At 43.0% G+C, this 15,677-nt stretch overlaps 1 protein-coding gene across 1 annotated transcript in view; it reads right to left on the bottom strand.

The window, feature by feature from the left end:
• Nucleotides 1–10,155: 10,155 nt before the first annotated feature.
• The window catches only part of LOC106597325 (NACHT, LRR and PYD domains-containing protein 12), a 141,546-nt gene continuing 136,024 nt past the window's right edge, over nucleotides 10,156–15,677 (bottom strand). The window contains exons 11-17 of the mRNA XM_045711102.1: nucleotides 15,607–15,671; nucleotides 13,818–14,032; nucleotides 13,380–13,639; nucleotides 13,095–13,223; nucleotides 12,812–12,944; nucleotides 12,697–12,726; nucleotides 10,156–10,841 (exon numbers count right to left, since the gene is read on the bottom strand). Coding sequence (XP_045567058.1) covers nucleotides 10,507–10,841; nucleotides 12,697–12,726; nucleotides 12,812–12,944; nucleotides 13,095–13,223; nucleotides 13,380–13,639; nucleotides 13,818–14,032; nucleotides 15,607–15,671 — 1,167 coding nt within the window. The 3' untranslated portion in view covers nucleotides 10,156–10,506. The remainder of the gene's footprint in view (nucleotides 10,842–12,696; nucleotides 12,727–12,811; nucleotides 12,945–13,094; nucleotides 13,224–13,379; nucleotides 13,640–13,817; nucleotides 14,033–15,606; nucleotides 15,672–15,677) is intronic.

Below are 15,677 nucleotides of genomic sequence, written 5' to 3'. Positions count from 1 at the left end.
CACCATAAGAGATGGACTATATAAGAGATGATCCACCATAAGAGATGGACTATATAAGAGATGATCCACCATAAGAGATGGACCACCATAAGAGATGGACTATATAAGAGATGAACTATATAAGAGATGGACTATATAAGAGATGGACTATATAAGAGATGGACTACATAAGAGATGGACTACCATAAGAGATGAGCTATATAAGAGATGGACTATATAAGAGATGGACTATATAAGAGATGGACCACCATAAATGATGGACTATATAAGAGATGGACTATATAAGAGATGAACTATATAAGAGATGGACTATATAAGAGATGGACTATATAAGAGATGGACTATATAAGAGATGGACCACCATAAATGATGGACTATATAAGAGATGGACTATATAAGAGATGAACTATATAAGAGATGGACTATATAAGAGATGGACTATATAAGAGATGGACCACCATAAGAGATGGACCACCATAAGAGACGGACTATAAGAGATGAACCACCATAAGAGATGGACTATATAAGAGATGATCCACCATAAGAGATGGACTATATAAGAGATGGACCACCATAAGAGATGGACTATATAAGAGATGATCCACCATAAGAGATGGACTATATAAGAGATGGACCACCATAAGAGATGGACTATATAAGAGATGTGCTATAAGAGATGATCCACCATAAGAGATGGACTATATAAGAGAAGGACCACCATAAGCGATGGACCATTATAAGCGATGGACCATCATAAGAGATGGACTATATAAGAGATTGACTACCAAAAGAGATGGACTATATAAGATATAGACTACAACAGAAGGACCACCATAAGAGATGGACTATAAGAGAGGATACATCATAAGAGATGGACTATAAAGGAAATGGACTATATAAGAGATGGACCATCATGAGCGATTGACCATAATAAGAGATGGACCACCATAAGAGATGGACTACATAAGAGATGGACTACCATAAGAGATGGACCACCATAAGAGATGGACTATATAAGAGATGGACTATATAAGAGATGGACCACCATAAATGATGGACTATATAAGAGATGGACTATATAAGAGATGAACTATATAAGAGATGGACTATATAAGAGATGGACTATATAAGAGATGGACCACCATAAATGATGGACTATATGGACCACCATAAGAGATGGACTATATGAGATGGACTATATAAGAGATGGACTATATAAGAAATGGACTACATAAGAGATGGACTACCATAAGAGATGGACCACCATAAGAGATGGACTATATGAGATGGACTATATAAGAGATGGACTATATAAGAGATGGACTATATAAGAGATGGAGCACCATTAGGAAGTGTAAATATCAAACTATAGAGAGGACAAGGGAATAATATATAAAAGGCCAGGTCAACTATGATAGGCTATAGGAAGGCTTGACACGGCCAGGTCATCTATGATAGGCTATAGGAAGGCTTGACAAGGCCAGGTCAACTATGATAGGCTATAGGAAGGCTTGACACGGCCAGGTCAACTATGATAGGCTATAGGAATGCTTGACAAGGCCAGGTCAACTATGATAGGCTATAGGAAGGCTTGACACGGCCAGGTCATCTATGATAGGCTATAGGAAGGCTTGACAAGGCCAGGTCAACTATGATAGGCTATAGGAAGGCTTGACTAGACCAGGTCAACTATGATAGGCTATAGGAAGGCTTGACTAGGCCAGGTCAACTATGATAGGCTATAGGAAGGCTTGACACGGCCAGGTCAACTATGATAGGCTATAGGAAGGCTTGACAAGGCCAGGTCAACTATGATAGGCTATAGGAAGGCTTGACACGGCCAGGTCATCTATGATAGGCTATAGGAAGGCTTGACAATGCCAGGTCAACTATGATAGGCTGTAGGAAGGCTTGACAAGGCCAGGTCAACTATGATAGGCTATAGGAAGGCTTGACAAGGCCAGGTCAACTATGATAGGCTATAGGAAGGCTTGACACGGCCAGGTCAACTATGATAGGCTATAGGAAGGCTTGACAAGGCCAGGTCAACTATGATAGGCTATAGGAAGGCTTGACAAGGCCAGGTCGACTACGATAGGCTATAGGAATGCTTGACATTCTGATCCAATCCCTTACGGCATCCATACAGCTATGAAAATATAATTTGTCGGTCTATGTAGCCTATTCACATATGAACCGAAGGTCGCGTACACACACACACACACACACACACACACAGTGCCCTATCCGCGTCCTAAACCAAGGTAGTAGCAGCAGCATAACCTGGCTATTACATGATAACAAGTAGGATACTGCTACCGGATAACAAATAACATCAATAACAATCAAAACATGCACGCTTACTTCCCCAGCTCCTCGAATAGCTGGAATTCGTCAGTGAATCTCGTGCAAATCGTTAGCGCCATCCTGAAAGCGACAGCAGGGTAGCAGACCGTAGACGCGGTAGAGACGGATGTAATGCGCCCACTAGATCCACACTAGATCACCACCAGCGCTCTCCCGCACGAACGAATAGATAGAAAGCTGTAACAGCGCAGAACAAGGCGAATCATACAGCGATGGCTGCTGTACAACAGCCCTGGCTCGACTGAAGAGAAGAAGAACGCTCTGCCGCAGCGACAGAACGGAAGACGCACCACTAGTCCAGTCACCAAACGCTGTCTGCCGCGAAGGACGACGGTTAAACCTAAAACCTAAAACTGTTTTTTTTTTTTTTTTGCAACAACAACAGTGTTATCGGGAGGTTTTTGGGCAGTGAATCCGGGTTGTGTTCTGGTGTATGCAGCTCACAGAGCGGAGACGCTGCATTTTGTCTGCATTTCCATATCTAGCTGTCTGTCTGTCTATAGCGCGTCCCCTCGCTGTGCCACTGAGGTGTGCGTGTGTGGTCGTCATTAGTTATCACAGCCACAAAGTCATAATTATGGCTAAACCCGCTTATATCTATAATTTATCTTCTTAAAATCTGATTTTAAAACCTAACCCTAACCTCAACCCTAACCTCAACCACACTGCTAACCTTTTGCCTAACCCTGACTTTAAGCCAATCTTGACTTTGTGGCTGTGGTATATTGACAACCCATCCTACTGGCTCTGCGATCAGCCCCTCTACCAACGTCATCCTTATACTTGAAATACTATCGCCCTCAATAATAATAATAATAGTGGCAATGATGACGATAGTGATAATACATTATGATATTAATACATAATACATCATCAGTCGTGTATATTACATCATGAATAAACTGCTATTATTCATCTATGATCATATCTGATTGGTGCGGAAGGTAGCCTAGTTGTTAGAACGTTGGGCCAGTGATCGGAAGGTTGCCTGATCGAACCCCAGAGCTGACAAGATAAAAATCTGTCGTTCTGCCCCTAAACAAGGCAGTTAACCCACTGTTCCCCGGTAGGCTGTCATTGTAAATAAGAATTTTTACCTAACTGACTTGCCTAGTAAAATAAAGGTAATATAATACATCATAAATAAACAGTTATTTGTGTGTTTGTTGGGGATCTAAAAGTCCCAACAAGGAAATGTGTCCCTCATGGGGACATTTCCCACATCCCCCATGAGGATAAATGCTGTTTTAACTTCCCTGGGCAAGCGTCCCACCTAGTCAACAGCCGGTGGAATCGCGTGGCGCGAAATACAAATACCTCAAAAAATGCTATAACTTCAATTTCTCAAACATATGACTATTTTTCACCATTTTAAAGACAAGACTCTCGTTAATCTAACCACATTGTCCGATTTAAAAAAGCCTTTACAGCGAAAGCAAAACATTAGATTATGTCAGGAGAGTACCCTGCCAAAAACAATCACACAGCCATTTTCAAAGCAAGCATATATGTCACAAAAACCAAAACCACAGCTAAATGCAGCATTAACCTTTGATGATCTTCATCAGATGACACTCCTAGGACATTATGTTATACAATACATGCATGTTTTGTTCAATCAAGTTAATATTTATATCAAAAAACAGCTTTTTACATTAGCATGTGATGTTCAGAACTAGCATACCCACCGAAAACTTCCGGTGAATTTACTAAATTACTCACGATTAACGTTCACAAAATACATAACAATTAGTTTAAGAATTATAGATACAGAACTCCTTTATGCAATCGCGGTGTCAGATTTTAAAATAGCTTTCGCGAAAGCACATTTTGCAATATTCTGAGTACATAGCCCGGCCATCACGGCTAGCTAATTTGACACCCACCAAGTTTGGCCCTCACCAAACTCAGATTAACTATAAGAAAAATTGGATTACCTTTGCTGTTCTTCGTCAGAATGCACTCCCAGGACTTCTACTTCAACAACAAATGTTGTTTTGGTTCCAAATAATTCATAGTTATATCCAAATAGCTCCGTTTTGTTCGATGCGTTCAAGTCACTACCCGAAGGGTGACGCCGAGCGCATTTCGTGACAAAAAAATTCAAAATATTCCATTACTGTACTTCGAAGCATGTCAAACGCTGTTTAAAATCAATTTTTATGCTATTTTTCTCTTAAAATAGCGATAATATTCCAACCGGGCGATGTTGTATTGATTCAAAGAGAGAAAGAAAAACATGGTGATCTCACGTGACCACGCATTTCCAGTGTCAATGTTCGCAGTTGACCACTCACAAAAACTCCTGCTGTTTTTCGCCCAGAGACTGCAGAGACGTCATTCCACTTTCTGGCGCCTTCTAAGAGCCAATGGAAGCCTTAGAAAATGTGACGTTACAGTAGAGATGCTGTATTTTTGATAGAGATGCAACAGAAGGATAACAAATTGTCAGACAGGGCACTTCCTGTATGGAATCTTCTCAGGTTTTGGCCTGCCATATGAGTTCTGTTATACTCACAGACACCATTAAAACAGTTTTAGAAACTTTAGAGTGTTTTCTATCCCCAAATCTACTAATTATATCCATATTCTCGTTTCTGGGCAAGAGTAGTAACCAGTTTAAACGGGCAACGTTTTTTATCCAGCCGTGCAAATACTGCCCCCTAGCCCCAACAGGTTTTAAACGAAAGGGTTAGGTTTAGAGTTAAGTTTACAATTAGGGTAAGAGGTTTAGAGTTAAGTTTACAATTAGGGTAAGAGGTTAGGTTTAGAGAAGTTTACAATTAGGGTTAGGTTGTTGTTCGGTGGAGCAAACAAAGAGACAGACACGCACGCAGGAAGGCAGGAGAGAGAAGCTATGAACAGCAGACAAAGACATGACTGTGGGCTTTGTTCCAAGCTGAATATCGTGAGGATAGACCGACATTTCAAGTCTGTCCATGCACTTAAGTCTGATACTATAGAATGGAAGCGTGCTATGCAATCTAGCCGGCGTTCGACTGAGAGACAGCAGCCCGAATCAGGGCAGTATATGCAACCTAACAACTGTGTTGTACCGTGGCTGGAGCCCTGGGAGAACCCTGGTTTTTGCAGTGTGTTGAAAGTGAGTTGTCCATGGAGCAGCAGCTGGTGGACGAGGGTGAGCAGTCCGCGGTGGTGGATCAGCAGCTGGGAGACGAGAGTGAGCAGGCGACTGCGGCGATGCAGCCAACCAGTCAGATCGGTGGTGAACCATGCTCGGAACCGAGGGAGCAAGGCTGCGTCGGGCGACTTCCACGGAGAGCGAGAGTGATGAAGGCGGCGGTGTGTCGTCCAGAATTGAAGGTTGGAGGAATGGAATTTTGACTGAATATGAACACTTTGCTATGGGTAAAAACCCTTCAGTTAAACAAATTGACAATTGTCGCACCAGTCTATCCCGAGTACTGGAATTCCTCCGCTATATGTCAGAGGGCAAGGCCGATGAAGGACTGTGTTCTCTGGATAACTACAGATGTGTGTCTGAGTGGTATGGCCAATGTGAAGACCGTGGTTTGGCACCATCCACGTTAAAAATGTACCGAGCCGATGTTCGAAGTTTCCTGAATTATCTTATTCAGTTCCGGCCGAATAGTCTGCAGGCTAAAGCCAGTGGAATTCGAAAGGTGTTACTCTGCTTGGCAAAGATGGACAAGGATTCGCAGCAGAGCCTGGGAATGCACAGGGCGAAATTTCGCAAACGCTGCAGGGACGAGATGCTCAGCGCTGCGGAGTTAAGCCGGTTTGTCGAGCTAAGTAATCAAGCTATTCCTTCGGTTCTCAGTTGGCTGGAGGTCCGAGCCACCTGCGCTGACAGACGTAGGTTTGCGGCTCTCATGTCCAGCCGGTTGGCCATATTTAATGGCACTCAACAATCCACAGTCACCATGTTCAGTGAGAGGGGTTTTACTGAAGTAACCCCGGAAAGTGGGGGTTATCAGATGTGCGTTTCAAGCCACAAAACGAACTATAGCTTCGGTGAGTGCAGAATTGTTCTATCTGAGGAGGAATACACTTGGCTTAAACGATTCCATCAGATCAGGCCTCATCTGAGTGGAATCACCTAAGACACAGAACTCTTCTTTTTCACGTCCTGTGGTCAACCGTACGGCAATCTCTGTGAGTATGTGGGCCAGATGTTTGCAGAGTTCGGCATTGGAAGTAAAGTGACCTTCGGTACAATTCGACGAAGCCTTGCTACATTGAACTTTAATCAAGGCTCGGTTACAGACCGGGGAACTGTGGCTGACCATATGTGTCATTCTCTGGAAACGCAGGCACGGTACTACCGGTACCCTAATTTGCCTCGTAACGCCAGCCGGGCGCGGTCACTAATTGAGGGACAAATCAATCCATGATTCACTGATAAATAAAGAACATTTATTTGAAATTCACCCTTGTCTTTGTGTGTCATTTGGTCACGGTTGAGAATGTATGGAGGCCTGGGGGTCTGAATGACCAGGGTGTTATGGGGTACCAGGTGCACCGAGCTGAAGTGACAGGCCGAGATAGAGGGCAGGCAGGTTGGCAGGCAGGGTAGAGAGAGTAAGCCCAGAGGCATGGAGATATGGAGCTCCCTTGGTAACCAGTTCAATCACCAGGTACACATGCTGGACTTGTGCAATGAGAGAGAAGTATGACTCTGTCATTGAATTACATTGGGTTACTAGGTGACCTTGGTGGGGGGGTGTGGGGCCCCCTATGGGGTCTCCCTAACCCATGTATGGACACCCAGTCCAGCCCCCATCATCAACTGGTAACCTGTTCAATCACCAGGTCCACAGCCAAACATAGTGTGATTTCTGAGAAGTTGAACATAGCCTGATTTCTGAGAAGTTTGGACTTAGTTGTTTTTTGGAAGATTTTTAAAACCTCCATAAATTGACCATTGGCGCCCTCCAGTGACTTTTCCCAGTAGTGAGGTGGTTCCATAGCAGGCATGGAGGTCTGGATGTCCCCTAAATGCATTTAAAACCATTTTGAAAATCTAGTCTTGGTTACCCAAAAATAATACCAGGCCCACAGTCAAACATAGCCTGATTTCTGAGAAGTGGCTTAGAAGTTATTCTGACCTTTTTCCCAAACCTCCATAAATCACTAATGCCGACCCCCATTGATTTGGGCCTGTAGTATGGTGGTCCCATAGTGGGCATTGAGGTCTGGATGCCCCCCTATATGGATGAAATATAATTTTGAAAATGTAATTACCCATTCAATCACCAAGCCCACAAAAGTATGTGGACACTGACAGACTATGTTTTTTTCAAACCTCCATAAATCACTAATGCCGGCCCCCATAAATTTAGGCCCGTAGTATGGTGGTCCCATAGTGGACATTGAGGTCTGGATGCCCCCCTAAATGCACTTAAAACCATTTTGAAAATTTGATACCCATTCAATCACCAGGCCCAAAAAGGTGTGGCGATGGACAGACTATGTTTTTTTAAAACCCTCCATAAATCACTCAGGCCGGCCCCCATTGATTTGGGCCCGTAGTAGGGTGGTCCCATAGCGGGCATGGAGGTCTGGAACCCCCTTAAACCCCCAAAAACACCAGGACCACAGTTGGACTTAGTCTCTGGAGTGTAAGGAAAAAGTGGGCACTTCGTCACATTTTCGACCAATTTCTGAAATTTTCAAATAATGATTAAAAATACTTCCCGAGGGGCTAGAGGTCCCAAATTGTGGCTCATATCCTCTCTTGTGATGGGCAACAATTACCCCATGTTTCAAAAAGTTTGCATCCATAGGAAGCTATTGGATCCGCCACCTACACATTTTTTTCACCAACTTAAAACACGATTTTCTATTATACATTTTATAGAAAAACGGTTTTAATTAGATGGAAATGCTCATCTATGTGTGCGCTTTCATGCAAAAAAAATAACCCCATCCAAATTGGAGTTGTACTTTTTGAGTTATTAAAGGTTAAATTTTATTTTGGTGTACCGGATTTTGTCCCCTGACAGCGGAGTACACTGAAAGGTGTGAGTGACAGCGTGTAGACCAGCCATGTACCGGCGCGATTTCAGAAACCTGGTTTTCGACAACAAGAGTTCCGTGTCCTAGAAAGACGGGGTGGTGGCAAACTAAGCCCATATAGAAAATGAGAAACGGACACTTTTGAGGGTTGTGGGCCCCTCAGAACCATGGTACTTTGGACCATATCCCTTCGGCGACCGATTGGTGGTTACTTAACCAAAGGCCTTGGGCCTTCAAGGGCAGTGAACCATTCTCTGAATCCCAATCAGAGTGCCTCTTTTCAGGCATAATATCTAATGTGTATAGCCCTGGATGCCTATGGAAGTACCAGGGCAGGGCACTGGCCTTTGGGCCTATGGGCCTATGGGCCTTTGGTCCTTGGGTCTTCAAGGGCAGTGAACTATTCTCTGAATCCCAACCAGAGTGCCTCTTTTCAGGCATAATATCTAATGTGTATAGCCCTGGATGCCTATGGAAGTACCAGGGCAGGGCACTGGCCTTTGGGCCTATGGGCCTTTGGTCCTTGGGTCTTCAAGGGCAGTGAACTATTCTCTGAATCCCAATCAGAGTGCCTCTTTTCAGGCATATTGACAAGTGTGTATAGCCCTGGAAGCCTATGAAAGTACCAGGGCAGGGCTCTGACCTTTGGGCCTTCAAAGGCAGTAAACTATTCTCTAAATCCCAATCAGAGTGCCTCTTTTCAGGCATAATATCTAATGTGTATAGCCCTGGAAGCCTATGAAAGTACCAGGGCAGGGCTGTGTGCTTTGGGCATTGGGCCTTTGGGCTTTGGGCATTGGGCCTTCAAGGGCAGTAAACTATTCTCTGAATCCCGATCAGAGTGCCTCTTTTCAGGCATAATATCTAACGTGTATATCCCTGGAAGCCTATGAAGGTACCAGGGCAGGGCTGTGTGCGTTGGGCATTGGGCCTTTCTGGTTCCCAGGCTCTGGGGAAAAAATCAGATGGGTGGATCCCAGGTGGGGCTCAAACACCAATCAGCAGATCATAAGGCTCATTCGCTACTCATACAGCCAACTGGCCTTTGATGAACAAAGAGGCAACGAGGTGAGGTTTCTGTTTAAATTTCCCTCCAGTCCAATTGGTCTGATATTGGCCCACGGCTGGGGCATATTAAGCCCTTGTTAGGGTAAGAGGTTAGGTTTAGAGTTAGGTTTACAATTAGGGTTATGGGTAAAAGGTTCAAATCTGTCGTTCTGCCCCAGTGTTCCTAGGCCATCATTGTAAATAAGAATTTGTTCTTAACTGACTTGCCAAGTTAAATAAAGGTTAATTTAAAAATGTTAATTAAAATGGGTTAAGGTTAGGGTAAGGGTTAGAAAAAAATTGGATTTTGAATGGAAATCAATGTTAGATCCCCGCGAAGCTAGAACAACAAAACTAATGTGTGAGTATGTGTGTGTTAACTGGGTACTACGTCGCAGTCTGATCACTACAGTTAATTTCTTTGACTATTTAAAATACATCCAACTGTTTCACCAGGCAACAGATATATCCCAAAATGACAGAGGATAAATTGTGAGTCAATGACTTGTTTCCATGGCGGTCCTCTATTGGTTGGCCATGGCGGTCCTCTATTGGTTGGCCATGGCGGTCCTCTATTGGTTGGCCATGGCGGTCCTCTATTGGTTGGCCATGGTAGTCCACTATTGCTAATAACCCAACCGCCCAAATATATGTTATGAAGTGAAAACCTGAGGCCCCCACCAGCTAATATAGAACATGAACTGTAGGCAGAGACGGGGGAGCGAGTTTTTGAAAGGTGCGTGCAGGATTGTTTTATTTATTTAACCCCATCTCAACATATATATATTTTTTACCATTCCCAAAAGCATTTGGCGCACCTAACAGTTAGGTACTATAGCTCAGACTTACTTACTAATGCCAGATAGCTTAAAATAATGAAAGAAAAACATCAATGTAAATTGCACTAGAATGATACATTTATAGATTTTTTAAGGTATTGTTTTCACTTTATTCAACCCGACTGCCAGACACCCGCCCTTCATCCACACAGTATTTCATGACCCTAAACCCACGTATTTAACCATGGGGACTGCAGATGAGACCCACACATCACTAGTTGGTACCCCAACACTGTTACTATCCATTCTACCATTAGGTTGGTACCCCAACACTGTTGATCTGAAGCAGTGAACAAAGACAGGGGTCCAGCTCCACAAGAAGGTTGATCATCCTGGAACTTGACTCAGTTCCTTTTCTCAACACCATGTCGATGATGTCACGTGCTTTCTCTGCCCTTTCAGCTATCACCTTCACTGACTCCATTTCCTCCTGGTTGATGACTGTGTGTTGCAGGAGTCCGTCCAGCAGTTCATTCAGGACAGGTCTTGACACTCGTTTCACAAACTCTGTCCGTACAGAACGCAGCTGCAGTTTTGTAGAAGCAGTCCGACTGCTCTCAGCCGGATGCCCTGCCCCCAACACAGCACCTGAGAGAGTCAGGTTACAAAATAACTGCATTTGTACATTTACATTTCAGTCACTTAGAAGCAGACTCCTAAAATAAAAGTATTGAGAAAACATATCTTACAATAACGACCTGAACATATCACATATTCACATTTAGGGACGGTTTCACAGACATAGAAAAACAGTCTGGGTCATTCAGAACCAGGCTAATCTACATCAAGTCCTGGAGGAGATGCCATTGGGTCATTCAGAACCAGGCTAATCTACATCAAGTCCTGGAGGAGATGCCATTGGGTCATTCAGAACCAGGCTAATCTACATCAAGTCCTGGAGGAGATGTCATTGGGTAATTCAGAACCAGGTTAATCTACATTTTCCACATTTTGTTACGTTACAGCCTTTTCCTAAAATTCCTTATCAATCTACACACAGCATCCCATAATGACAAAGCGAAAACAGGTTTTTGCAAATGTTTACAAATCTATTAAAGATAAAATAGAAATACCTTATTTACATAAGAATGCATTGATACTCGAAATTGAGCTCAGGTGCATCCTGTTTCCATTGATCGTCCTTGAGATGTTTCTACAACTTAATTGGAGTGAGACTGTGGTAGATTCAATTGATTGGAAGGCACACACCTGTCTTTATAAAGTCCCACAGTTGACAGTGCATGTCAGAGCAAAAACCAAGCCATGAGGTCGAAGAGCTCTGAGAAAGGAAAATCTCGAGGCCCAGATCAGGGGAAGGGTACCAAATAAATTCTGCAGCATTGAAGATCCCAAGAACACAGTTACATCCATCATTCTGAAATGGAAGAAGTTTGGAACCACCAAGACTCTTCCTAGAGCTGGCCGCCCGGCCAAACTGAACAATCTGGTGAGAAGGGCCTTGGTCAGGAAGGTGACCAATAACCCAATGGTCACTCTGACAGAGCTCCAGAGTTCCTCTGTGGAGATGGGAGAACCTTCCATAAGGACAACCATCTCTGCAGCACTCCACTAATCAGGCCTTTATGGCAGAGTGGCCAGACAGAAGCTACTCCTGAGTAAAAGGCACATGACAGCCCGCTTGGAGTTTGACAAAAGGCATGTAAAGACTCTCAGACCATGAGAAACAAGATTCTCTGGTATGATGAAACCAAGATTGAACTCTTTGGCCTGAATGCCAAGCGTCACGACTGGAAGAAACCTGTCACCATCCCTACAGTGAAGCATTGAGGTGGCAGCATCGTGCTGTTTGGGATGTTTTTCAGCGGCAGGGACTGGGGGACTAGTTAGGATCAAGAGAAAGATGAACAGAGTAAAGTACAGAGAGATCCTTGATGAAAACCTACTCCAGAGCGCTCAGGACCTCAGACTGAGGCAAAGGTTCACCTTCCAACAGGACAATCACCCTAAGCACACAGTCAAGAAAGCACAGGAGTGGCTTCGGGACAAGTCTCTGAATGTCCATGAGAGGCCCAACCAGAGTCCAGACTTGAACCCGATCTAACATCGCTGGCGAGACCTGAAAATAGCTGTGCAGCGACACTCCCCATCCAACCTGACAGAGCTTGAAAGGATATGCAGAGAAGAATGGGAGAAACTCCCCAAATACAGGTGTGCCAAGCTTGTAGTTCATTACCCAAGAAGACTAGAGGCTGTAATCGCTGCCAAAGGTGCTTCAACCAAGTACTGAGTAAAGGGTCTGAATACTTATGTAAATGTGATATCTGTTTTTGCTTTGTCATTATGGGGTATTGTGTTAGGATTGATGAGGAAAGAAAACAACTGAATCCATTTTAGAACAAGGCTGTAATGTAACAAAAAAGTGGAAAAAGTCAAGGGGTCTGAATACTTTCCTAATGCACAGTAAACTCTCATGTTTACTTACTTGTTGAACGGGTGTCAGAGATGTATTCATCTGAAAGATAAACAACATGAGGTTATATCACTATAAATAGCATCTGGTACTAAAGTACAAAGTGATGATTGACATGTGCTCCTACCTATTGGCACAATTTCTTTCCATGCTATCCTCTCATCATCACTGAATAACTGCATCTCAATGTCAATCCCTGTCATTTTCACAACTGCCCTGAAAAAGCTTGGTGTGGTGTCTCTATGTATGAGATGAATCCTCTGGAGGGAGAGAGAGAGAGAGAGAGAGAGAAATTGCTTTAATCATGTTTTCCATGCCAATAAAGCCATTTGAATTGAATTGAGAGAGATTAATGCATAGAAATGTGACTTAAATGTCAGATTAATGTTCTTAGTCTACTAAAACTGTACCTGTGGATTGATGGCGGTAGAACAGGGAATGTTCAGTCTGAAGGAACTATTCAGTTTGAAGGACTGCTCTGGTCTTGAGATGAGAATCCTTGAAGACCCTTGAAACTTTGATTCCTGTTGTTCCACAGCCTGCGAAACGAGGCATGGAATACACAGCCAGTCAATGTATAGTCTAATTCAAACATTATTCAGAAAACCAGCAACACACTTATCTTCATATAATGAGTGTCAACATAAACTGCACCACTGGTTAGTTAAGGTCATCTCTATAACAATGAAACTCACCAGTATTTGTCCGGGGTTACTGGGGAACAGGTATAGGCGTGGAATTAGTGTTTCCTTCATCACTGTCAGATAGAGCATCAGCTCACAGTGGACATCTACGTTCCAAGAAAGGATATAGCTCAGTATAACAGAGATAGCTGAGAACTTGGGATGGAGAATCTTAGCATGGAATCTGGTGACCTCATGCACTTCCTCTAAAGACACTCCATGTTCCTCTACATGAAGAATCTTCATCTCATTCCTCAGGGACGGGTTGGTCCCTGAACAACACAATAAAAAGGAGACAGAAAGACAAATATTGTATTATTCATCCAACTAAAACACAAAGAATATGCAGTACCAGATCACAGTAAACTCAAACTCCCAGAATAGTTCATTCATTAATTCATGAAGTGACATGGAAATGTCTTTCTGAATACTATTTCTATATGGTTTTACCTAAACAGACAAAGTGTGGCAGATGAACTTCCTCCAGTTCACCTAACTCCATAGTGATGTCCAGCAATGGACCACCTTGTGTGTACTGCATGTCTTTCAGAAGGTGACTGTAGGGTTCCCAGTTCCTGAAGTGATACTTCAGAATGACATCTCTCTCACACAGCCAGCGGAGCCCAGACACTGTGCACTCAAAACTCCCTTTGGGTGTCATGTGCCTGAGGGCAACAACAAGATATGGTAGAGAGGGTCAATGGTCAAATGGAGAGGTTGGATTAGAAGACTATTCCCAAAAGTAATGGGGAAATACACTAGCAGGTGGAATGAAATGTTAAAACCTGTTGGGGCTAGGGGGCAGTATTTGCACGGCCGGATAAAAAACGTACCTGATTTAAACTGGTTACTACTCTTGCCCAGAAACGAGAATATGCATATAATTAGTAGATTTGGATAGAAAACACTCTAAAGTTTCTAAAACTGTTTGAATGGTGTCTGTGAGTATAACAGAACTCATATGGCAGGCCAAAACCTGAGAAGATTCCATACAGGAAGTGCCCTGTCTGACAATTTGTTCTCCTTCTGTGGCATCTCTATCGAAAATACAGCATCTCTGCTGTAACGTGACATTTTCTAAGGCTTCCATTGGCTCTCAGAAGGTGCCAGAAAGTGGAATGACGTCTCTCCTGTCTCTGGGCGAAAAACAGCAGGAGATTTTGTGAGTGGTCAGGCTGAGAACAGTGACACTGGAGATGCGCGTTCATGTGAATTCTCCATTTTTTCTTTCAGCCTTTGAATGAATACAACGTCGCCCGGTAGGAATATTATCACTATTTTACAAGAAAAATAGCATAAAAATTGATTTTAAACAGCGTTGGACATGCTTCGAAGTACGGTAATGGAATATTTTGAATTTTTTGTCACGAAATGCACTCGCGCCTCACCCTTCGGATACTGACCTGAACGCACAAACAAAATGGAGGTATTTGAATATAACTATGGATTATTTGGAACCAAAACAACATTTGTTGTTGAAGTAGAAGTCCTGGGAGTGCATTCTGACGAAGAACAGCGAAGGTAATGCAATTTTTCTTATAGTAGATCTGAGTTTGGTGAGGGCCAAACTTGGTGGGTGTCAAATTAGCTAGCCGTGATGGCCAGGCTATGTACTCAGAATATTGCAAAATGTGCTTTCGCCGAAAAGCTATTTTAAAATCTGACACCGCAATTGCATAAAGGAGTTCTGTATCTATAATTCTTAAAATAATTGTTTTTTATTTTGTGAACGTTAATCGTGAGTAATTTAGTAAATTCACCGGAGGTTTGCGGTGGGTATGCTAGTTCTGAACATCACATGCTTATGTAAAAAGCTGGTTTTTGATATAAATATGAACTTGATTGAACAAAACATGCATGTATTGTATAACATAATGTCCTAGGAGTGTCGTCTGATGAAGATCATCAAAGGTTAATGCTGCATTTAGCTGTGGTTTTGGTTTTTGTGACATATATGCTTGCTTTGAAAATGTCTGTGTGATTATTTTTGGCAGGGTACTCTCCTGACATAATCTAATGTTTTGCTTTTGCTGTAAAGCCTTTTTGAAATCGGACAATGTGGTTAGATTAACGAGAGTCTTGTCTTTAAAATTGTGAAAAATAATCATATGTTTGAGAAATTGAAGTTATAGCATTTTTGAGGTATTTGTATTTCGAGCCACGCGATTCCACTGGCTGTTGACTAGGTGGGACGCAAACGTCCCACCTTGCCCAAGGAGGTTAAAAGTAGTTATTTTACCTGAACATTGTCACTCCCTGGACAGTGGAAGTCAAGGGTTCAATCTGAAGCCAGTGTGTGGAGTCCTGAAC

Source organism: Salmo salar, unplaced genomic scaffold (genome assembly GCF_905237065.1).
Source record: "Salmo salar unplaced genomic scaffold, Ssal_v3.1, whole genome shotgun sequence".
Lineage (NCBI taxonomy): Eukaryota > Metazoa > Chordata > Actinopteri > Salmoniformes > Salmonidae > Salmo > Salmo salar.
This window is presented reverse-complemented; position numbering and strand designations above follow the sequence as displayed.